The 23,436-nt window shown below is 45.3% G+C and overlaps 4 protein-coding genes and 1 non-coding gene across 15 annotated transcripts; 3 read left to right on the forward strand and 2 right to left on the reverse strand.

Moving 5' to 3' along the window:
- Nucleotides 1-300: 300 nt before the first annotated feature.
- On the forward strand, nt 301-18,758 carry Nrx-1 (Neurexin 1). 9 transcript variants are annotated; one of them, NM_079725.5, is made up of 14 exons: nt 301-404; nt 1,271-3,179; nt 3,308-3,784; nt 3,850-4,161; nt 4,226-4,342; nt 4,398-4,782; nt 4,858-5,228; nt 5,427-5,538; nt 9,869-10,016; nt 10,077-10,834; nt 10,892-11,242; nt 11,319-11,554; nt 12,585-12,915; nt 14,636-15,743. In NM_079725.5, the coding sequence occupies exons 2-14, from the start codon at nt 2,274-2,276 to the stop codon at nt 15,643-15,645; spliced, it is 5,514 nt and encodes a 1,837-aa protein (NP_524449.1). In that variant the 5' UTR covers nt 301-404; nt 1,271-2,273; the 3' UTR covers nt 15,646-15,743. The 9 variants fall into 9 exon arrangements, with proteins under 9 accessions (NP_524449.1, NP_001163687.1, NP_001262841.1 ...); NM_001170216.3 differs by having other exon boundaries at nt 1,709-3,179; nt 5,427-5,547; NM_001275912.2 differs by lacking the exons at nt 301-404; nt 14,636-15,743 and adding an exon at nt 13,631-14,264 and having other exon boundaries at nt 970-3,179; nt 5,427-5,547.
- On the forward strand, nt 12,602-12,727 carry mir-4952 (mir-4952 stem loop). The gene has a single exon (NR_048463.1). It is a non-coding gene; the product is annotated as a mir-4952 precursor RNA (primary transcript).
- A 69-nt stretch (nt 18,759-18,827) lies between the features above and the next one.
- On the forward strand, nt 18,828-19,899 carry Pfdn5 (Prefoldin 5). 2 transcript variants are annotated; one of them, NM_001170217.2, is made up of 3 exons: nt 18,828-19,181; nt 19,299-19,508; nt 19,570-19,899. In NM_001170217.2, the coding sequence occupies exons 1-3, from the start codon at nt 19,083-19,085 to the stop codon at nt 19,765-19,767; spliced, it is 507 nt and encodes a 168-aa protein (NP_001163688.1). In that variant the 5' UTR covers nt 18,828-19,082; the 3' UTR covers nt 19,768-19,899. The 2 variants fall into 2 exon arrangements, with proteins under 2 accessions (NP_001163688.1, NP_651053.1); NM_142796.4 differs by having other exon boundaries at nt 18,990-19,181; nt 19,570-19,824.
- Nucleotides 19,822-20,744, reverse strand: CG5376 (uncharacterized protein). The gene is made up of 3 exons (NM_142797.2): nt 20,474-20,744; nt 20,000-20,422; nt 19,822-19,939 (listed from the first exon to the last, which is right to left on the reverse strand). The coding sequence occupies exons 1-3, from the start codon at nt 20,669-20,671 to the stop codon at nt 19,871-19,873; spliced, it is 690 nt and encodes a 229-aa protein (NP_651054.1). The 5' UTR covers nt 20,672-20,744; the 3' UTR covers nt 19,822-19,870.
- A 149-nt stretch (nt 20,745-20,893) lies between these two features.
- On the reverse strand, nt 20,894-23,228 carry CCT1 (Chaperonin containing TCP1 subunit 1). Of its 2 annotated transcripts, NM_170016.2 has the most exons (5): nt 23,205-23,228; nt 23,048-23,140; nt 22,657-22,810; nt 21,711-22,601; nt 20,894-21,647 (listed from the first exon to the last, which is right to left on the reverse strand). In NM_170016.2, exons 2-5 carry the CDS (start codon nt 23,118-23,120, stop codon nt 21,092-21,094), a joined length of 1,674 nt encoding a protein of 557 aa, NP_732748.1. In that variant the 5' UTR covers nt 23,121-23,140; nt 23,205-23,228; the 3' UTR covers nt 20,894-21,091. The 2 variants fall into 2 exon arrangements, with proteins under 2 accessions (NP_732748.1, NP_524450.2); NM_079726.4 differs by having other exon boundaries at nt 23,048-23,228.
- Between the last annotated feature and the right edge of the window lie 208 nt (nt 23,229-23,436).

The following is a 23,436-nucleotide window of genomic DNA, read 5'->3' on the forward strand; positions in this document are numbered from 1 at the left end:
TTAAATCAAAAGTAAATATACCAAAAAACTAATTTTAAAAGAATCGTTAATTTTTTAATAATTTGAAAAATATTTTCATATTGATATTTAGGCATTGGGTGATGCACTTGCATTTTTAAGAATGTTCCTGAAATTTAAAAGATTTTTCCATTCATTTTGAAGAATATTACTTGACAATGCCGAACTCTCCACAGATTTTAAAATAATGGTAGTTTAAAAGCCCTTGAAAGTTCAAGAGCTGCCGCTCAGTTTGATTTTAAGCTTTTCGCTCTTCCCCCAGCTTTTGGCATTCCCAATCTTAGTCCTTGTTAGTCCACTTGAACGTCACGACTCCGAAGGACAATGGACAGCACGTGCTGGCATTTGTTTAGCCTTTAGCGTGCGTTAAAATATTATTAAAAACCGTAAGTGCTTAATAGCAGGATCCTGGTCCCTGCTGTAATGGTCAGTGCGTGATTCGTGTGCTCAAATTAATGTGTTCGCCTGGACTGCGACGACGATTAATGGAGGCGACGGCCTTGCAATTGCTCTCCTAGGACGAAGGAGCAGGGTGATGGGATTTGACAGAGGCAGGACATACACCCACAATCGAGAGTAAGGGACATCACATTCCACTGCCAATGCAAATGCAAATCGAATTCGACTCCGAGATGTCGAAGTTGCGTAGTAAATGTCAAGGAATTTACACGGGTCGTCTCGGAGATAGTGAGCCCGGGGGGGTGTCAGCTTGAGTTGGTGTGTGTGAGTGTGCGTGCGGCCACAGGACACCCACGCACACAGCTGAACATGCATATGTGTGTATCCATGTGAATGTGGCATCTAATACGCTTTAGTGGTGCAGGTTATGAACCTGCGTGCTATTCGCTTATTACGCATGTGTGAGTGGGCAGCTGGTGTCTATGTGTGCGTTTGTGTGTTAGTAGTACACATATGCATGCCTCGTGCGAAGTAAGCGAGCTTTTAATTTTTGGCATTCCCACACACTACACTCAAAGCGTGCGGTGCTTTCCTTTTCCGTAGCACACTTTTTCGGGTAAATCAACAAAGTACCAATATAAACCATTAAATTCAAGATTTCCAGTAATTCTGAACGATTTTAACTTGTCTAAATGTAAAATCAGTAGTGTGAGGTACAAACTCCTTTGTCCAGTTCGATTGTAGTGCCATTTTCGAGTCGCCTAGACCGCACCAGTGGCTTTTTGTGAATAAGCTGGCGGAGCTTTCGTTATCCATTGGAAACAGTGCGAAGAAATTAAGTTTGAAATTGCAGTTCAGTCTTGTCGTGGATGCAGCGCGGATCGATATCGGAGCTAAAAGCAGCGGAAGGCGCTGCTAAGCAAATTTCGACACACAACATTTTTGTATCCCTCGAAATTGAACCGAAAAATCTGCAAAAATAAATTCAACCAACCAACAAAAACGAAAAGGACGCGTCGCGCTAAAATCCAGCCCGAAAAGTTACATAAAGCAGGAGCGACAAGAATATCGTGCAAATTCAAAGGAATAATTGTGTAATTGAAAAATCTGTGTGCAGTCTCTGCAACTAATTTCGTATCCAATCAATAGTTCAATCAATACGCATAAATAACTGATTGCTGTGGAATCAACCGCAGTAAAGCGCCCATTTTAGGGGCACTTGCTGTGAGGTGCTTAGAAAAATTTTCGCCTACATTTGCGATATGCAGTGAAAATTTTTTCCGATTTTTAGTATGTACATGTACGATGGAGCGCTCGTGGGCGCCACAAACTGCGGTGGCAGGGGTATCCGGCGAGCTTTTGGCCCAACCATAACCCCCAGTATTACTAATACAGCCGACTCGGTCGGAGAAACGGTTGTCTGACAAAGTATCGATGCAAAATATGCGCCGTTTTGAATTTAATTGCCAAAAATTATGCAAATCAAGTATACAAAATGCCGAAAACTGAAGGTGCTGAACATTAAGGACCAAAAAAATCAGGCGAAATCATAAGCAATAATCGGTGCAGTGCCGTTAACAGTCGACGTGTACCGTTAACATCCGCAGCCAACTTCGCGTGGCCGAGCTTTCGCTCTCGCGCGCTCTTACGCTCTCTCTTGGCAGGCGCGGATAAAACGGATTGCCGAGTAACACCAACACAAGGACACGCGAAAAGCTCGCGCTCAAGGACTGGAATACGCGACAGAAACACAGCGAGTGAGAGAGAGAGAGAGGGAGAAGGACACTTTACGTTTACGCGCGCAACGTGCGTAGGTGCCTCTGTGTGGGTAAGCCCGAGTGCCACCGTGCGTGTGAATGAAGGCGCCACATAGTGCAACATATCAGGATAACTATGCTGATGCGGCCATGACAGCCAGGACACGGCCAAGCATGGACATGGATCAGCAGCGAAATCGAAATCAGGCGGAGCTGAGGCTCCTGCCCGCCCAGCGCACCTCCACCTCCGCCTTTGAATCCCCCGACTTGCGGTTCAACAAGGCTCGCCGCCGGCGGAGAAGCGAGCAAGTGCCTCCCGTGGTCGTGGAATACCGTCGCTCCTACCGCGTGCTCATCGTCAGCGCCCTGCTGGTCAGTCTGGCGGCCAGTTTCGTGACGCTCAGCGCCGGATTCCAGCTAGATGGATCGCAAAACTCCTTCTACACCTTCCGCAAGTGGTACACCGGACTGAATGGGACCCTCGAACTGGAGTTCAAAACGGAACAGCCCAACGGATTGGTTCTCTACACCGACGACGGCGGCACCTACGACTTCTTCGAACTGAAGCTGGTGGAAGGAGCACTGCGGCTGAGATATAACCTTGGTGGCGGAGCTCAAATCATCACCGTGGGTCGGGAACTGCACGACGGCCACTGGCACAAGGTGCAGGTCCTGCGGAACGATGAGCAGACATCGCTCATCGTGGACGGCGTCTCCCAGCAGCGATCGACCAAGGGGAAGGAGTTCCAGTTCGGCAAGTTCGCGAGCAACTCGGACGTCTATGTGGGCGGTATGCCCAACTGGTACAGCAGCAAGCTGGCCCTGCTCGCCCTGCCATCCGTTATCTTCGAACCGCGTTTCCGTGGCGCCATCCGCAATCTGGTCTACGCGGACCAGCCGGGCGGCTCCACCAGGCGCCAGGAGATCAAGCAGCAGCGCGACATCAAGTGCGGCGATGTGCCCTGCGATCACGGAGAGCTGCCCGCCCGTGAAAGGCCGCTCAGGGTGAGTCCATTAGTCATTGATATACACAATACAACTTTTTATATTCTATTTAAATGATATTGATAATAAGAAAAAAGCCTCTATTTATATGTATCCCTGATTTGGTAAATAATCCTTTAATCCTGCAGGGTGTTCGGGGTGGCAACACAACCGATGCCTGTGAACGGAATGATCCTTGCCAGCACGGCGGCATCTGCATATCCACTGATTCCGGTCCAATTTGCGAGTGTCGAAACCTCGAGTACGATGGCCAGTATTGTGAGAAGGAGAAGGCGCCATCGGAAGCAACGTTCCGCGGTACACAGTTCCTCTCCTACGACTTGGGCCAGACGGGCGCCGAGCCGATAGTGAGCGCCCAGGATGCCATATCCTTCTATTTTCGCACCCGCCAGCCGAACGGTCTGCTTTTCTACACTGGCCACGGCACGGACTATCTAAATCTGGCGCTGCGTGATGGAGGCGTCTCCCTGACCATGGGTCTGGCTAATGGCAAGCAGGAGATGCACATAAAGCCCTCAAAGGTGCGCTTCGACGACCACCAGTGGCACAAAGTCACCGTGCACCGTCGCATTCAGGAGATCTCCTCCATAACCAGCTTCTGTCGGGTGGGTAACTGTTCATAGATTTTCTTGGTTCTTTATTCGAAATGGAGTTTTTTTTATCCCTGTAGCTGGTTACCGTGGTGGATGATGTCTATACGGATCACTCCCACATTGCTGGCAAGTTCACCATGCTCTCCTCCTCGCGGGTTTACGTTGGTGGTGCTGTTAATCCTCGAGCGCTTTTGGGTGCCCGTGTGCACACTAACTTCGTGGGCTGCCTGCGCAAGGTGGAGTTCTCAGCGGATACGCTTAATCTGAACCTCATAGACCTGGCCAAGAGCGGTTCCAAGCTGATCCAGGTTGCTGGCAATCTGGAATATCAGTGCCCCAGTGGCGATCCACAGGATCCCGTGACCTTCACCACTCGCGAATCGCATTTGGTAAGTTGAAACCTGTATGAAAATACGAAAAGTAATGAATTAATATTTGATTGTTATTTTAAAGGTCCTTCCTCCCTGGGAAACTGGCAAGCAGAGTTCTATAAGCTTCAAATTTCGCACCAAAGAACCGAATGGCATCATTGTCCTGGCCACAGGATCCAAGCAACCACGGGCCAAAAACGTGAGTCTACTCATTAGGTTATCTTGAGCCATTTTGCATAATTTGAATCCATCAGCCCGTTTTGATTGCCATTGAGCTGCTGAATGGGCACATCTACATCCATTTGGACCTCGGATCCGGAGCCTCCAAGGTGCGAGCCTCGCGACGTCGCGTGGACGATGGCGACTGGCATGACCTGATTCTTCGGCGGAATGGACGCGACGCCAAGGTGAGCGTGGATGGGGTGTGGAACGACTTCCGGACGCCCGGTGACGGCACCATCCTCGAGCTGGACGGGCACATGTACCTGGGCGGAGTGGGTCCCGCCTACAATAGCGTGTCCTGGCCGGCGGCCATTTGGACGGCCACGCTGCGCCAGGGATTCGTAGGCTGTTTGCGTGACCTGGTGCTGAGTGGCAAGGCGATCGATATAGCGGCATTTGCACGTGTCCAGGATTCGGGTGAGTAGTCACGCCAGCGATGGTCATCCACTGATAGCGCGTAACCCGATACTTGTAACCCACTTGGGCACACAGCCTCCGTGAAGCCATCATGCCATGTGCAGGCCAACGTTTGCAACGGCAATCCCTGCCTGAACGGAGGCACCTGCCTGGAGGGCTGGAATCGACCTATTTGCGACTGCTCGGCCACGCTGTACGGAGGACCCACCTGTGGACGGGAACTCGCCACGCTGGCCTTCAACGGCAGCCAGCACATGACCATCTGGCTGGGCAATGGACAAGGCACCAAGACGCAGACCGAGGAGCTGGTCATCCGCTTCAAGACCTCGCGTCCGGCAGGACTCCTGCTGTTGACCAGCGCGGAGTCCAACTCGCCGGATCGTCTGGAGATCGCTCTGGTGGCGGGAAGGGTGCGGGCCAGTGTGCGGTTGAGCGATCGTGAGAAGGTAAGTCTTTCCGTGGGAGGTGCTCAACGTGGCAACATTTGTCCTTCGCTCCAGAAAATCACCTTTAACTTTCAGCCTTGGGTAAATAGTATTTTATTTTAGTTATGTCTGTATTGTAAGCCCAAGGTCAATGCAAAATTAAATATGATTTTCGAGGGCATTGGGACAGCTTTCTGAGTGTGTGATAATCCCTTCCAGAACTTGCTGGCCGGCCAGTCGGTGCTCAACGACAACAACTGGCACACGATCCGCTTCTCGCGCAGAGCCTCCAATCTGCGGCTGCAAGTCGACGGGGCTCCCCCCGTCAGGGGTATGTTATGTATGTATCAACAGCACATCTATGCCCTACTACGTGTCGTGCCGTGTCGTTTTTTTTTACCAACCAACTGAACCAACCAATGAACCAACCAATCGACAACCTACCAACCCCCTTCGTAGGCTCATAGGATACCCCCAGCGATTAGCTTCCATAAAAGGTGCTCCACGCACCGCTCGCAGGTTCAAGTTCAAGTAGGAATGCCAATGGCCTCTCGGCAGGAAGGTGTGTGAAGGTGCTTCAGGACGGTCAAAGAGAGAAAAAAAAAATGAAGACAGCAAAGTGTTTAAGAAGATGAAGATACAAATCAGAAGAAAGTAATAATAACAGTAGGGGTGGGAGAAAGTCAATAAAGGAAAGTGCAGTCAGCGGCGCGTTTTCCTGTTTTTAAGTTCCACTTAAACTTTTCAGTTGAGAGCTTTTCAGTTAACAACGATTCTCACACCAACACAGCCCACAGCCTCACGAACACGCACACATACGAACACATGCGATTACACCTGAAAACGAAATGCAGTGAAAATCCAAATCGAAACAGAAAATAACCGAAGAAAATCAACAACAAAAAAAAAGTAATTAGCAAGATAAATTTATCTCCCATTTCTCATGACACATTTCTCGAACTTCCTTACTCCGACAATGATGAACTGATTTGATCTAGACAGCTCTGTATCCACCATCCAAACTATCCACCTATGTCTACCCCGCTCTATATCTCTGAACATCGTTAAGCATCTGCAAAATATATAGTTTTGAACATCATAAGACACCCGACTCCACTTCCACACCATTCCACACATTGTACGCCTCTCCGAAAGTTTGTTTGAATCATATGTCGAAGGTCCTGGCCGATCGGGATCCTTCGATTGCATACTCAAATAACTCATTCGTAATGATTTTTTATATACTTTGCTCTTGTAATCTCCTCTCAAAACTCTTTCAAACATCTCGATGTTGTGTTTTTATTTGCGATACCTACTTACTTACTTACTTATTCGTTTGATTTCCCAATTGCGATTGCCAATTAAATTCCAATTACAATTCAATTCCAATTCCTAAGCCCACACAGAAAGTATTATAATCGAATAATCGTAAATACGAAAGCAAAGAAAGTTGGACAGCTGTAAAGTTTCAGCCTTAAGTGTTTTGACTACCATTATATTGATTGTCTTGTAAATTGTTTTGTCCTTGATATTCGAGTGTATTATTTGGTTTTTATTTAAGTTCTTGTAATTATGTTTGCCTTTGTTTTGCCAAGGAAAATTTTTATGTTCCTCACCAGATGATTTTCATAAAGTATGATATATGATATATATGATAACAGTACTTTTTCGTATCCTTATAATCCTTTTATTTTCAAAATGTATTTTAATATTTACCATTCGGATTCTTGAGTAATCCTTTGGCCCAGCTCAACATCTTTCTTGTTTGTTTTATTTATATTTTTTGTAAATATCTATCTTGTAAAATGAGTTCTCGTTTACAGTCCTATGATAATCTAAACAATGAAATTAACTAAAACAACTGCTGTACCATAACTTAAACGACACGTGCGGTATGTAAACGTTAAAAGGTGTTTGTTTCAGACTTCTACCGAATGTGTAGAACAGCGAACAACAGCCATGGTGTTTCGAGCACCACAACATGTAATATCAGTGTCATATGCAAATGCAATTCCCCTATCACGAGCGTGATCTAAATGACCTTCTTTTGAAATGAAAGCGAAATGCGACCGAGCCAGAAAAATAATAATGAAATACAAAGAAAATAAAAAGAAAAAAACTAAATTAATGAGTAAGGCGAACAATGCAAAATGACGGGAACGCAGCGTAAATAATTCCTAAGTACAATATCGTTTTTCGTTTCATGTTTTAGGCGAGAGAAAAAAATCGACACGCAAGAACTCGGGGAAACATTTTTTTGCCCAAATCGCTCGATGAAAGTCACGCTATCGGCAAATTGCGATTGCCATTGGAAAATGGCATTGGTATTGGTACGAGTGTTCGAGCCTCATTGAGTCGAGAGGGCAAAACAATGTTTGAAAGCGCCCAGGGCTGTAATTTTGCACCATTTAATATGTAATTAGCTTTGTGTTAAGTAAACTCAACTATCGTAAACATCAATACAACAATACCGCAACCGCAACCAAATTGCAACTAACTAATCAAGCCTAACGTGTCTCACGTAAAATTAGATTCTTGTTGTGTAAGTGTGTCCAAAAAATGAAAAATAAACACCCAAACGAAGAGAAGGATTAACTAAAGGCAGGCGATGGAGAAGGCTATAATGGAAAACTAAGGATCAATGTTAAAATATTTCATTATAAAAAATTTTTGTTCTTTAAAAACGAATTATTCGTGATTTAATGATAAATTATAACAACAAAAAAAGAAATTATTAAATATCTTAACATTCAAATATATAAATCTCTTGATATTTTACAAACTATCCTAACGGCAAAATAACCATGATATCAGAATGAAGAATGAAATAAATATGAGTTTGTTTCTTTAAAAATTTAGAATGAGTTAGAAGTTTCCTTACAGCCGGATCCTGCTCCTGCCTCAAGGAAACAAACACACACACTCACACAATTTGTGAACTGAAAGTCTAGCACACCTGCACAGGCACACACCCACACTCTATCAAGCACCGTTGCACGGAAGTACTCACAAACACACACGTGACGCGTTTGCATGTGAGCACCTGAAAACCAAGCAGCAGCCCGAGCAATGAAACTGTGATAATAACCCATAAAGTAACAAGCAAAACCAATGGCTGTCAGTCGGAATGATATAGCCCACATACTAGACCGCATGACCTGCCCACGAGCCAAAGTCGGGCTGCATAGCCCTTCTCTACAGTGTATAGTGTATATCTTTGTTTCGTACTACTATCGCATATCGTATAGTTCGCCATCTCATCGTATCATTTAGCCCACTCAGCCATTCAAGTGTATGAATAAGTAACTGTAAATGCGCCAAATTGCCAGCTGCAACAACAGTGCCCTACTTCGAATTCTGCCCACCGCCCACCACATCGCCTACTCTCTTTCTCTCCACCTCTATTGTTCTCTCTCTCTCTCTCTTGCTCTCTCTTTCTCTTTATTGCTATGTAGCACTGGCTGTTTCTGTCTCTGTCGCCGCAGTCATTTGCATGTCAAGATGTCAATCATTCGGTGGGCCAACGCGTCGTATGCGCAATGTGGTCGCTCGTTAAGGCTAATGCACCCTTATTAACTTAGACGTAGTCGCCGCACACACACACACACACACACATACAGTCAAAACACACATACACACACATGGAACTCTCTAGGGCACAGATTAACACATTTCCATTTACATTTACAGAAAACATGGACAGTTTACCAATACCCAGATACCCATCGATGTTTAGTTCAATGTCGTTGAGCAATGACCAAATTACTTTTGGTTTTTATTGAATTATCCCCGTTATTACCGAAATAATCCCTGACCTTTTGAGTTGCCATTATTTCTAGACCGTAGGTTGCCTCAAACTTTTTCCATACTTTTACTTTTCCTCGGTTCTCCCCACGCACAGCTGAGAAATAAAAACTCAAATGAAATTATCTGAAATGTCACCGCCACCGTAATCGTATTGAAAATGTATCTCACACACCAAAACTAGACTAAGAAAAAATGAAAAAAAAAAAATGTATTCCTCAAATGTCAATCAATGCATATTCTTATGTAAACAAGAACAAAATGCGCACCAACTAACCTAATCTAACCAACTTAGCGATCTCTTTACTTTACTTACTTTCCTTTGGTTTGCGCTGTGGCAGCGATTTTCGATTATCGATTTCGTTTCGTCTTAATTAACAACTACAATTACTATCCGTACCAGTACATTGTATGTAATGTAATCTGCACCTTTCTTTAGTATGTACCAAGCTGCAACAACTAAATAATAACAATACTCCAATTGAATTCCAATTACATTCAGCCACTTGTCGAGTGAAAAATACAAATGCTTGAAAAATCTATGAACCAACAAAACTAGATCTATGTCTACTAAAACCGCATACCTATATCTACTCTATACTCTTATATACTCTTTGACATTTGCGTATGTGCTTCTTGTCACCAACTATACTCCATATACTACTCGTACCAACAACCTATATATATATATATATCAATATATCTATCCAACCAAACGTATACCCATATGTAACCAATGTTAACGGTACTCCGCCTAGTCAACAACTTAGAGCAAAGCCGATCCTGGCTAGACAAACCCCATGGCGAGGCCCCCGAGTTTTATCCATTTCTTGTTCTTGGAAATATTCCTTCCACAGCCGAAACGATTCTGGGTCGCCACAGTACCATGGAGATTCGCTCGGTTCACCTGGGTGGTCTCTTCCACGCCGAGGAGGAGATCCAGATGACCTCCACCATGCCGAACTTTGTGGGTCAGATGCAGGGCTTGGTGTTCAATGGCCAGCGGTGGGTATCGATGTAGCATACTTAAGGAATTGATCTCAATTTCGTTCTCTTCTCACCCAGCTATTTGGATATTGTCAAGAGTCTGGGACCGGAGCTCTCGGCTCTGCCCAGTGCCACCTTCAAGTTGACTGCCCGCTTCGTGAACTCTCCGGCCGGACAGCCCTACCATGCAGCCACGTTCCGCTCCAAGCACTCATACGTGGGTCTGGCCATGTTGAAGGCCTACAACAGCATTTCCATTGATTTCCGCTTCAAGACCGTGGAACCCAATGGTCTGCTCGTCTTCAATGGCGGACGACGCAACGATTTCGTGGCAGTGGAACTGGTCAATGGTCACATCCACTACACTTTCGATCTGGGAGATGGTCCAGTGACGATGAGGGACAAGTCGCGCATCCACATGAACGACAACCGCTGGCATCAGGTCAGCATCAGGCGCCCGGGACCCAAGACGCATACCCTAACCGTGGATGACTCCTTCGAGATTATCAGTCTGACTGGAAACAATATGCACTTGGAGCTGGCGGGTATCCTGTACATCGGAGGCGTCTTCAAGGACATGTACTCGAAGCTGCCGGCCTCGATCTCGTCGAGGTCCGGATTCGAAGGCTGTCTGGCATCCCTGGACCTGGGCGATGCCTCTCCCTCGCTGACCAGCGATGCAGTGGTGCCCAGCTCACTGGTGGTCAGTGGCTGCGAGGGACCCACCAAGTGTAGCCAGAATGCGTGCGCCAACCGAGGAAACTGCGTGCAGCAATGGAATGCCTATGCCTGCGAATGTGACATGACTTCCTACACAGGACCCACTTGCTATGATGGTAATATAAACATTCTACTGTCTTCTTCTTTGATTCATAATATATTATGCTCTTTAGAATCGATTGCCTACGAATTTGGCAACAACAAGGGCATGGTGCAATACACATTCCCGGAAAACGCACAAGCTGACACGGAGGAGGATAATATAGCACTGGGCTTCATAACCACCAGGCCGGATGCAGTGCTACTGCGGGTGGAGAGTGCCACCACGCAGGACTATATGGAGCTGGAGATAGTGGAGGGCAACATCTTCATGGTGTACAACATTGGAAGCGTCGATTTGCCGCTGGGCGAGATCGGAACGAAGGTCAACGACAACGCCTACCATGTGGTGCGGTTCCAGCGCAAGGGAGGCAATGCCACGCTCCAACTGGACGACTACAATGTGCAGGCACTGACGCCACAGAGTAAGTAAACAAGGGGATAGATCAGCACAGGGGGTATCTAATGCTCTACCGAACTTTCTTCTCCAACGACTTGCAGGCCACCACTCCACCGTGTTCAATACCATGTCCAACGTTCAGGTCGGCGGCAAGTTCAGCCGGAACGGTCGCAATCGAATCGAGCGGCCGTTCGCCGGCGTGATTGCCGGACTTTCGGTGAACAAGTTACGCATCTTGGACTTGGCCGTCGAACGCGACCCCCATATCACCATCCGTGGAGATGTTCAATTGGTAACTGGAGTATTAGATAGAAATGATCTGCAGAGAATGCAGCAGGTTAGGGAATTTATTTGAAATTTTATTTGAATTCCTCTCAACTTTCAACTTTCCAAGTATTTTTCTCATCGTAAACCAAGTTTATTCGAAATTCTTTCTTTGATTAAAAACCAAAACAAAAAAAAAAGAAACCAAAATGAAATCTAACCAAAATTGTTGTATTAATCCGCTTCATGAGTTGTGGAACCCCTTTTCCCAAATTGATTTGACATGATTTGATTGCACCACTGAAATTCGAAAACCCATTCGAATACTCGTAATGTACAGTTCCCGAGCACTATCCTGATATTTGAAATGCATATCCGTGTTAATCGTATCGAATGTAACCGCATCTGTACATTGAAGTCATCGTCATCACAATCAAATCCGGGAAATTCGGTTCGACATTCAGTACAAACGTTAACCGTTCCAACTAAACCAAAGTATTAGCTAACTAACTGTATAATCTAGTGTAAATGCTGCATTTGAATTTATGAATTTATGAACTTATGAATTTATAATTTACCTCGGGTGCCTTCGTTTTTTAATGTACCGCTTTGAACGCACCAACCAAATAACAAAAGCCAATTAAGATTTGCCAGATTTTTCACTAACCAGCCATTTGAGTTTCCTCGATTTGTTTCCATTGCTGCACAGCACATTAACCAATAACTGTGAATATATATAATCAGCTATATAAACTGATACGAATTTACTATGCACTAGAATTCGTCGCACTTATGCTGCATGACTCTAATCAAAGCTCACACTGAAACAAAAGCAAGTGATAGCCAGTGGAGAAAGAAAAGTTTGAAGAAAGAACCAATGAAAGAACCTATGGACCTACTCATAAAATTAAATAAATAATAATCTGAAAGAAGCTTCTCCATTGGCTTAATGTGCCCACACCCATCCACACATATATACTTAATCGAACAGCACCTAACAAACTTACTAATCCAGTTAACAAACCCCATACAATAACCATCGCTTGGCCCGGCTGCCGCCAGATCAACTGAAGTAAAATTAGACTTTGAACTCTACTCGACAGACGCCGGCGAGTGGTTATCCGGGTGCGCTGGACGATCTGATCTTCTCGGGAGCCGGATCCGGATGTCGCGGCGACGACGAGGACGAGTGCACGCCGCCATTCGAATCGGGTAGCGGGGATGATCTCATAACACCGGTCTACGTGCCGCCCACCAAGCAGACAACCACGTCCCAGCAGGGGAATAGCTTGAGTACCGGCGGGAGCAGCAGCGGCGGTGTCATCACCAATGGCACGGAGCGTGCCTGCGACGACGAGGATTGCGTCCATGGATCCGGGGATTACGGCGAGACCACGGAACAGTTCACCTCGACGAGCACCGCCCGCGGTTCAGGTGAGTGGCTACAGCGTTGTGTGTTGGTCTCATTTTGTCATTGGCATTTGGATCAATCACGGAAAGACACAAAAACAACAAGAATCTACACCAAGCACACACACACGCGCACACACTTCATCACAGACATTAGCTAGCCCCACTCGAAATTCAAGTTAAGTGTACGCCATTAAGTATACGCCCTAGTAACGTAGATAACGTGTTAACGATTAAGCTGTGGGTTCAATTGTGTTCGAGTTGAAGTTGAAGTTTGAGTTCGAGTTCGAGTTATACTCTATATATATATATGTATATTCGAAGCTCTTGCTCTATATAACCGCATAACCGTTTAGCTAGTGACGCTTTGCCTTTTTCAGTTCAGTTGTTCAATGCTCCACGGAGATCGAGGAAGTTAGGTTATTGCCAATGCAACGCCAATGCTTTGAACGCTTACACAATAAAACAATATATATATATATATAAATATATATGAATATATGTTCAGATATCGCCTCTATCGCACCCCTCGCAATGCATCAACCCAACCAGAAACCAAAATCAATCAACTCGCCGTGTCATCTCAGCTCAGATCAGCCCAGAAAAAACAAAAAAAATATATATATATGAAAAGTATCGCAACAATCGTCGCCTATATCCTTCATCTCCACCTGTTGCCGATGATCGATTGCCTTCTAATTTGAACTGACAACGAGTACGCCTTATGTGTCTCTTTCAGAATGTGAAATCGCCTTCATATTTCTGACTGTGATCGCGCCATGGATACTCTGTAAATTCCCATAAGCAAACAGCAAACCAATGCAACCAATGCAAGCAATGCACTTAGGCTAAGCTTCCAACTAGACCTCTGTCTAACTGTATGACTAACTCTAGCATTAACGAGAGCTAAACCACCAGCAACAGCAACCAATGCAAATAACAAATGCAACTTCAACAGCTACAACAACAACAACTATAACAGCCAGAACCACAACAACAACAACCACACCGATCATTGGCGAGGGTTTTTGGTTGAGTGAGGGTTAAGCGTTAAGCGATAAGGGTTAAGTTAAATGCACCCACCACCTTGCATATATACCGTATATACATATATGTATAGTATATATGGGTGCACCGATCGAAGATGTATATGTTTTGTACATAGTAGCGATAAAAGCAGCGTCTGCAAGTGTAAGATGTGATTTTCCCAGTCCAGTTCCTTATTCACCATCTCCTCCTCCTCCACATTTATTCCCTCGATTGCATAACTCTACCGTTCTTCCAATTCCAATTTGTACATATCGTGCGAATAGATCGAAGGTCCAGCACCCAAAACAACAATGACACACCTCAACATATCTCTCAATATCTACAAATCTCTAATCCTCTCTAACTGTGTTGAATAAACTATTGAAAGCAAAGCACAACTGGCGGTTCAAGTGATTTTTGGGAGGGAAAGATGACTCAATTAAAGGTTTCCGAAGTAAGCACTTTGAATCAGGATTCCGTTTATTATGATTAGTTTCTAAAATTCTATAATAAATTCTTACATATTGGAAGAGAAATTGTGAACCCATGGAGAAAATTTAAAATATCATTTATTCCTTGGGGAATAATGGGGTTTTAAGAAATATCGAGGGTAGCAATGCAACCACTAAGCGCACAAACACACTCGCAACAAACATACAAGTATAGAGCACCCCACTTGAGAACACTTGAATAAACCCAAACCGACTGCTTGCAGAGTCCAACAACGAGATGGTGACCATTACCACCACGGGACGCAGCGATGTGACCACGGAGCAGCACCAAGGCAGCAGTAGCAGCAGTAGCAGCGGCAGCACTCCGTCCTACGCAACCACGCAGTCGAGCAGCAGCAGCAGCAGCGGCGGATCGGCAGCCAGCACGCCGGGTCAGGTGAGCACGACCAGCAGCGTGGCCACATCGTCCACGCAACGGGCGACTAGCAGCAGCACCAGCACGAGCAGCAGTACAACTTCGACGACCACGACAACGACCACCACTCAAGCCACACCGCCACCGGAGATCCGGAGTACGGTCACCGAGCGGGAAACCACGCCCTATGATATTTATATAGCTGGTGGCGGCATGGGTGGGTCCGGGCGAAATGATCACGATCGCATGCAGCTGCCGGACGAGCACCACCCACTGCCACCGTTGCCGCCACCCATTCCGCCGCAAGATCCACCTCCGTACGGACCTTATGGCGGCAACACGTACAACACCAACATGAACAACTACCGTCCAAAGGGTAAGGGCGGCAGAATTAACTCGATCGAGGAGGAGCGTACCGCCATGATAATCGGCATAGTGGCGGGCATACTGATCGCAGTGGTGCTGGTCATCCTGCTGGTCCTGTGGCTCAAGTCGAATGGCGATCGTGGCTACAAGACGGAGAGCGAGAAGGCGGCCGCCTACGGTTCCCACAATCCGAATGCTGCACTCCTGGGAAATACTAGCACCAATGGATCGTACCACCAGCAGCGGCAGCACCATATGCATGGTGGCGGAGGCGGTGGAGGTGCAGGGCAACAGCAGCATCATGCCCAACAGCAGATGCACAATGGGCACAATGGTAATGGAAATGGAGGAGGCGGCGGCGGTGGCGGCATGATGTCCAGCGGAAGTGGGTCACTTGGCTATGGCAGCGATGGGCGACCCCAGATGGCGGGCCTGGTGCAGCCGAAGGCCAAGAAACGCGACTCCAAGGACGTCAAGGAGTGGTATGTGTAAGGCGGCATGGTCGCAGGGAAATATCGTCAAATTAGCAATTAATAGTGCAAAGTGAGCCGAAAGTGAAAGTGAAAGTAAAAGTCCCCCTAAGATACGAGAAACAAAAAAAAAAAAAAACACACACATAAGCGTATATAAATATATTTATTTAGCAGCCTCGTAACGTTAATTAAACAATTAGAAGCGGACGCAGTCGGACATTGGGTGTACAAACGGAAACGGAAGTGGACGGAAGGATAATAATATGTAGATGGCGCCTTGCGCAGCTCGGTAGGTGGGCATCACGCGATTCACGATGGCTGATAACGTTAGCAGCAAGCAGATAGAGCAGATAGCCGGTAGCAGATAACCGATAGCAGATAGCAGATAGACACGCAAATACTTTAGACAAGTGCATCTGGCCAGGAGCATTGGTTCACAGCAAAGGTAACGTTTAGATTACGCCTAAGAAATTATAGCTTCAACTCAAGACTTGCTAATAGATACCACTACCACTGGAGAGCAGCCACAACCATCAGCGAATAAGCAAATTACACTAAACGTATAAAACTATATATATTATATATATCACAGCGTTACGATAAATTATGCCACTAGCCAATCAAGTAATTGTGTAAAATATTTCGCCACAAAGTATGCTATGAAAAGATCGAAGGAAGACGGCCCAAAACCGAAAGCAAAACTAATTAAACTGCAAATCTTCTAGCGAAACCACTAAACAATTTAGCAGAAATTCAATATAAACGTACTTAAATATATATATTTATATGTAAACGTAAAGTAATGAGGTTCTGAGTGGGTTTTTTCTTCGCGTGTAAAGTTACAAAATGTGGTGCTGTAAACGTAGGAGACAAACTTTGGTTGACTACAATAATAGTAATAATAATAATAATGATGACGGGGAATGCAAGAATTTATGCTACAGATTGTTTGTTGAATTGAAACCGGCTTTAATTAGTTAAAATGTAAATGAGATAGTGGTAAACCTAAAGGATAACGAAACGAAATCAAACACGATAATACGGAGGAAACAGTAGAAACCCACGATTTGGTTGACATATACGTGATGCGACTTTTTCGTTTGCGTGCAGCAACTCGATGCTACTTTGAGTTAGTCCCTTCCACTCCCGAGCCCCACACATATACTTTTTATATGTATTTGAGACTAAATATTGTCACCGATCTGCGTGCAATATGAACTCAGACATATCAAGGAAAAGACAAGACACACACACTAGCACACTTACACACGAAACACTCTAACACACACGCAAAATTCGAAGACACTGAAGCGAACCTACCTAGCTTTTCTACAACAACTGCTATTCAATGTGAGCGAACATTACTTTACCGTCGACTAATGAGGAAATCAAGCAACAATTTTACAGTATTATAGCAGCTTTAAGCGTATTTTTCGAAGCCCACGTGACGTATACACAATCAGCAGTCACCAGCACACTCACAGCTTACACCCACATACTATTACACAAGCACACATACATAGACGCGAAATTCGATATTCAGCAAGCCGCCATTAAATTCTGTATACATATTAATAATCGCATATATCATTTTGATGCGCTATATTAAAATTTTTGTCTCACTATCAATACCAATTAGTGTATCATTTTGGATTAGATATACAAAATACCTATATACACTCGATATACTACTACTAATACACGCACACTCACCTCACTCACACAATCACCAACTCACGCATTCGATCACTAGCGAAATTACTGGACATACTTCTCTCGAATTCTTAATGGAAACCAAGGCAAGGTATGCTGTAAATACCTAGGAAAGTACTATATATACATGAATATATATATATATATTTAACAACTAAAAAACATATATATACTGCATTTCAAGAAACTTTTGATATATTTTCGAGTTTTTTAAACCCTTATCTTGTATACAAAAAGGAAGCGAAAGCGAAAACACGAGACAAACTAGCGAATCTAGCTGAAATGAACACCTAGGACAATTACAATTACAAGTACATAGCGAAACACAGTACATACAGTACATACAGTACAGTACAGTACATAAACACAACTATATATACAGGACATACACGCATACATTCAAACTATACTATTTATAAATGTACATCTATACAAAATATACATACATGCATACCATATAACGTACGAGTATGTTTAACGATCAATGATTATTATTACGAATTACGTCCCTTCGATTTGATAATGAAACCAAACGAAAAGAAACCACAAATTTTAACGCTGTTGATAACCAAAACCATTCCCACTTATAAATGTAACACTCTCTCCCGACAACTTTCTCTCTATCTCTTCACAATGTTAATGCTGCACAATGAAAACTCTGCATTTAAAGTAAACCACTAACGTTTATTCGTTTCGATTCAAGAGAAAACCAAATTATATATAACTAATTATACAAATTTGCCTTGCGATTTAACAGCGAGCACACGATATTGAATCCAAAATCCAGATGGGGAGCTTAAAATATCCGCGATTAAGAAATCGAATCGACACGCCCTCAAAAGCAAGATCTTCTTCATTGTTTCAAAACGAATTACATTTTATTAAGATCAAAACCAAATCAAGGTAAATGTTATGTATGTATGATATAGTGGGAGGATCGCGAAGGACGAGTACAGTTAGTTGTATGGGTAAAATAACATAGTTAAAGCATATAACTTAATAGTTCAAGGATCGGAGGAGCAGCGATTGCGAGTGGGAGCGCATATAGAGGGGAACGATCGCAAGTATCGGAACTAAAACTTACTTCTACTTAGGCTTAAAATCATTGTTATCTAATCTATACATATATAAAAACCGACATACAACACCCCACATATAACAGAGAATATGTATATGAACATGTATTGGATGCGCGGCGCTTGAGCTGTGCCTACTTATATATATATAAATATATATATATTTAACAAATTGTAACGTGTATATGTAGCGGCAGTGATTGTTAAAGAAATTGCTTTGTTTTGTGTTAGATTTTATAATTTACGAGAAAACCAAAAACAAAAATTGTAAAACGCATACAAATACAGAATGACTGACAAAACACAGAATTATAACATTGCATATAATAAATACAATAAAACTATAATTGAAAAACAAGTTTGGTTAATGCTTTTTTGCTGAGTAAGATCTGTCTTTAAACTCAAAAGATATTGTAGATTCAGAAGTCACTGATTTTTTTTTTAAATTTTTACTTCGCGCTTAGTACTCGATAACAAATCGTCGGCGGGACTGGACTACCGACTATTTCAACGAATCATTCGATTCCCGATTGCTTCCGTGAAATCGATATTTTCTGACCCAGCTTCATGACATCCCTGTTGAGTTGAATACGCAAAGGTGGCAACCTTATACGGCGACTGAATAAAATAAAAGTGGAATTGTAAATTATAAGTGTAAGCACTAGCAATGGCTGCCACCCCAAGCGCACCCGCCAAGTCCGAGATGATCGACCTGACCAAGTTGAGTCCGGAACAGCTGATTCAGATCAAGCAGGAGTTCGAGCAGGTGCGTTCCGCATGTGGGTGTGTGATGAGTCAAGTGTGCTCGCGGAGGGGGTTTCTGGAGGAGGGGCGCCCCAATTGGCACATGCTTCTAAAATCGGTACATTTTTGTGATCCTTAGGAGATTACCAACGTACAGGACTCGCTGTCGACGCTTCACGGCTGTCAAGCCAAGTACGCCGGATCCAAGGAGGCGCTGGGAACCTTTCAACCCAATTGGGAGAACCGTCAGATCCTGGTGCCCCTGACCAGCAGTATGTATGTGCCAGGACGGGTCAAGGATCTCAACAGGTTCGTCATAGACATCGGCACCGGCTACTACATTGAAAAGGTGATTTACATTTCCAATCGAACCTAGAATATTTATTGATTGCCATCTGTTTCTCAAACAGGATCTGGAAGGCTCCAAAGACTACTTCAAGCGACGCGTGGAGTACGTGCAGGAGCAGATCGAGAAAATCGAAAAGATCCACCTGCAAAAGACGCGCTTCTATAACTCAGTGATGAGTGTGCTGGAGATGAAGCAGGCTGCTGCAGCGAAATTGCAGTCGCAGCAGCAATCGCAGCCGGCGGTTACCCAGAGCTCCTAGACTACGGAGAACGACAGAGACACGAGACACGGAAAGCATTAAATTATTAAACTTATTAACGAGATGTGTGCATTTAATTAACGTAGTTTATTAAATTGTTCAGCTATTTCTTGGCTTCTGCCAAAGCCTTGGTGAGAACCTTGACCTTCTGCTCGTACGCGGACTTAAGATCCTGTAGGGAAAGAAGGTAATAGTATATCAAGTATATCATTGGACTCGAGTTATAAGGCACCTTGAATATCTGTGACTGGGTGTCGTACTCCGAACGCAGCTTGTCATACACTCCTTTGGAGATGGCTAGTTTCTTCTCCGTGAGCACACACTTGTCTTGCTCCGCCTTGATCCACTGCTGGCTCTTCTCCAGACGAGCCTGCGTGTGATCACATTCGGCGGTCTTTAGCTGCAACATGTCCTTGGTCACCTGCAGCACATCCTTAATCGAGTCTACTTGTGTCCTAAGCACTGATATCTGCTGCTCCTGCTGTTTGTTCACCTTGGTCTTCTCGAACAGCAGGGTTTTGGCCTTTAGAAGCAGCTCCTCCTGCTCTTGTCGTGATTTGGGAGCATCTGTGCCGCCCAGCATGACGGACTGCTTGAGCGACTGCTCCAACTGGACCACTCTCCGCTTTAAACGCTCATTTTCCGCCTTGGCTTCCTGCAATCAGGGTCAGTAAGTGGGTGCAGCCCGTGGAGACGAGTAACTAACCTCAAAGTCTTTGCGGAGCGCTCCGATCCGTTTGCGAGACTCCTCTAGTAGTGCCTGTTTTTCGCTTTCCAACGTGAAAACCATGTCCAGCAGTTCGTTCTGCGGCTGCTCCGGCTGACGCACTTCCTCCTGCCCATTTGCTGTTATATTGTTGTTTAGGTCACCGCCAACAGCTTCATCTTCGTTATGATCGGCCATTTTATGAAGAATTCTTTTTAAATGATAAAAATTCGTAGAGCAATGTGCGTTTTCCGTGCTTTTTGGGATGTGTTTTCTTTTTGTATTAATAGACCAAATAGATGCACGCTCTATTTATAGGACATCCCACTCTCCGGATCGCTCTCTGCCTGCTCTTGGCCAGATCGCTCTCCCGAAATAACAAACTGTTTCCCTCCAATTTAGTTTACGCCTCAGCATATTCTGAAGATCAGTTTATTATACATTGAAGCATGGATGAGAAAGGATTGCGGATGTGCGGTGTTAATACAGATCGCGAAGGGCAACACAATTAAATTGTTGTTACAATCAATGGGGCGACAATTGAAAGTGAGTGATTTGATTAAAATTAAATGCCTAAACAAGATAGAAGAAATGTGCTTCGCTCGCGGTGAAGAATGTCTAACCGTCCAGCTCGCCGGCAGCGCATGCATCGGCGTAACTCTTGCCGCTCTTGTCCTCCGGATTCAGCTTGATCATGTCGTCAATACGCAAAATGGTAATGGCGGCCTCCGTGGCGAACTTCAGCGACTTGATCTTGGACATGGCGGGCTCCAAAACTCCAGCCTTCTTGTTGTCCCTTACCACTCCCTCGATCAGATCCAGACCGGTCCACTTAAGATCCGAACGCTCGGGCTTCGTCTGGCTGGAGTTGTGGTAGGAGCGGAGCTTGGCCACTAGATCAGTGGCATCCTTGGCCGCGTTCACGGACAGAGTCTTGGGAATGACCAGCAGCGACTTTGCGAATTCGGCAATGGCCAGCTGTTCGCGGGAAGCCAGCGAGGTGGCAAAGTTCTCCAGGTAGATCGACAAAGCAGCCTCCACACAGCCGCCGCCGGCTACAACCTTCTTGCTCTCCAGCACACGCTTCACCACGCACAGAGCGTCGTGGACGGAGCGCTCCATCTCATCACAGTAGAAGTCATTGGGACCACGCAAGATAATGGATGCGGCAGCACTAAAAAGGCATAGGGATACGATAAAGCAAACTATGTTACTGCATGATATAATCTGCACTTACCGTGCCTTAGTGCCCTTGATGAGGATAAGTTCATCATCGCAGATGCGCTCCTGGGCCACCTCTGCGGCCTCTCCCACCATTGAGGCATCGAAGCTCTCCTCACCGTCCATGTTGGTCAGCGAGGTAATAAAGGCGGCGCCGGTAGCCTTAGCAATGATCTTCAGATCGCTCTTCTTCACACGACGCACAGCCATGGCTCCAGCCTCAACGAAGTACTTCATGCACAAATCATCAACGCCGCCGCTAACCAGTACTACATTGACACCGGTTCCGAGGATCATGTTGATGCGCTCCTTGGTAATGTCCAGCTCACGGGCACGAATAGCCTCCAGCTTGTCGGGATCATTGATCAAGACCTGGACACCCATCTTCATCTTGGTCTTCTGCAGCGAGAAGTCTAGGCAGGCAATCTTGGCGTTCACAATCTTCTTGGGCATCTGCTGGGAGGCAATTGTGCAGTTCAAGGCATAGCCGGGAATCAGCACCGATTCCCTGGCAGACTTGCCATGGGCCTTCAGGACATTGATGGCTTTAATCGAATAGGCTGCCTGCCCACGGGGATCTGTGATTTTCACCGACTGGGCAGCGTCCACAACCATGGCTGAGAAGAACTCTGCGTCAGCACCAATGATCTTGGAGCTCATCGAGGTCTTGGCAATGTTAATCAGGGAATCGCGGCCCAGCTCATCAACGGGAGCGGTCAGATGCTCCGAGATGTACTTGCAGGCCTCCTTGCAGGCAATGCGGTAGCCGGAGATTATGGAGGTAGGATGAATCTTCTGCTTGACCAGCTCGTCGGCGTTTTTCAGCAGCTCAGCGGCCAGGATAACCACCGAGGTAGTGCCATCGCCGACCTCCTCGTCCTGCAGCTGAGCCAGCTCAACCAGGACCCTTAAAATTTAGAAATGAGTACTTCTTTGAAAGATTTCCCACATCAACAACTCACTTGGCTGCCGGGTGCTCCACCTCCAGCAGTCGCAGAATGGTGGCTCCATCGTTGGTCACTGTGACATCGCCGATGTCGTCCACCAGCATCTTGTCCAGACCCACGGGTCCCAAGGAGCTTTTCACGATGTTCGATATGGACAGAGCGGCCATAACTGAAAGCATATAAAAGCCGAGTTGTAGTCATAACCTCACTTCGCATAGGCTTGTCCACAGGATCTTGTAGCTCCTTGGATTCAATGAGTTTTTTTGTTAATCCAATTAAAATAAGATCGCCCTCCCCCGGGTTGGTTCCGGAACATTCTTCGTGGAGAGCGTGACCCGCGATGAGTAAGAAACGTGCTCCGCCGGCAGACGCACCGCAGATGTTGACAAAACCCCGGGATTCTCACCGTTCTGTGTGCGCACCGATGCGCCGGATTGGCGGGTGCCAGCAATGGACAGAGGAGAGGCCAGGGTCGACATTTTCCTAAGTTCTTCCGCGACTTTTAATAAAAAACAGATAAATCAAATACGCTGAAAAACCGCACGTTAAACCGCCTGACTCACTTTAAGACTTCGAGATGAACAAAAACCCGATGTCGATTCGATACTATCGAGTGCAAGATTTTTTCTTGGAGAGCAAGGATTCCATAACATTTATAAGTTTATACTATGTGTTACATTAGCGCAGCATCAAAAATATATAGAACATATATTGGCTTATTTATTATTAGGCATATTTTGCAGCACATTCAAAGCGGCGTTCAAAGTATCGATGGTAATCGATAACCGATTGTTT

Source organism: Drosophila melanogaster, chromosome 3R, assembly GCF_000001215.4.
Source record: "Drosophila melanogaster chromosome 3R".
In the NCBI taxonomy this organism is placed as follows: domain Eukaryota; kingdom Metazoa; phylum Arthropoda; class Insecta; order Diptera; family Drosophilidae; genus Drosophila; species Drosophila melanogaster.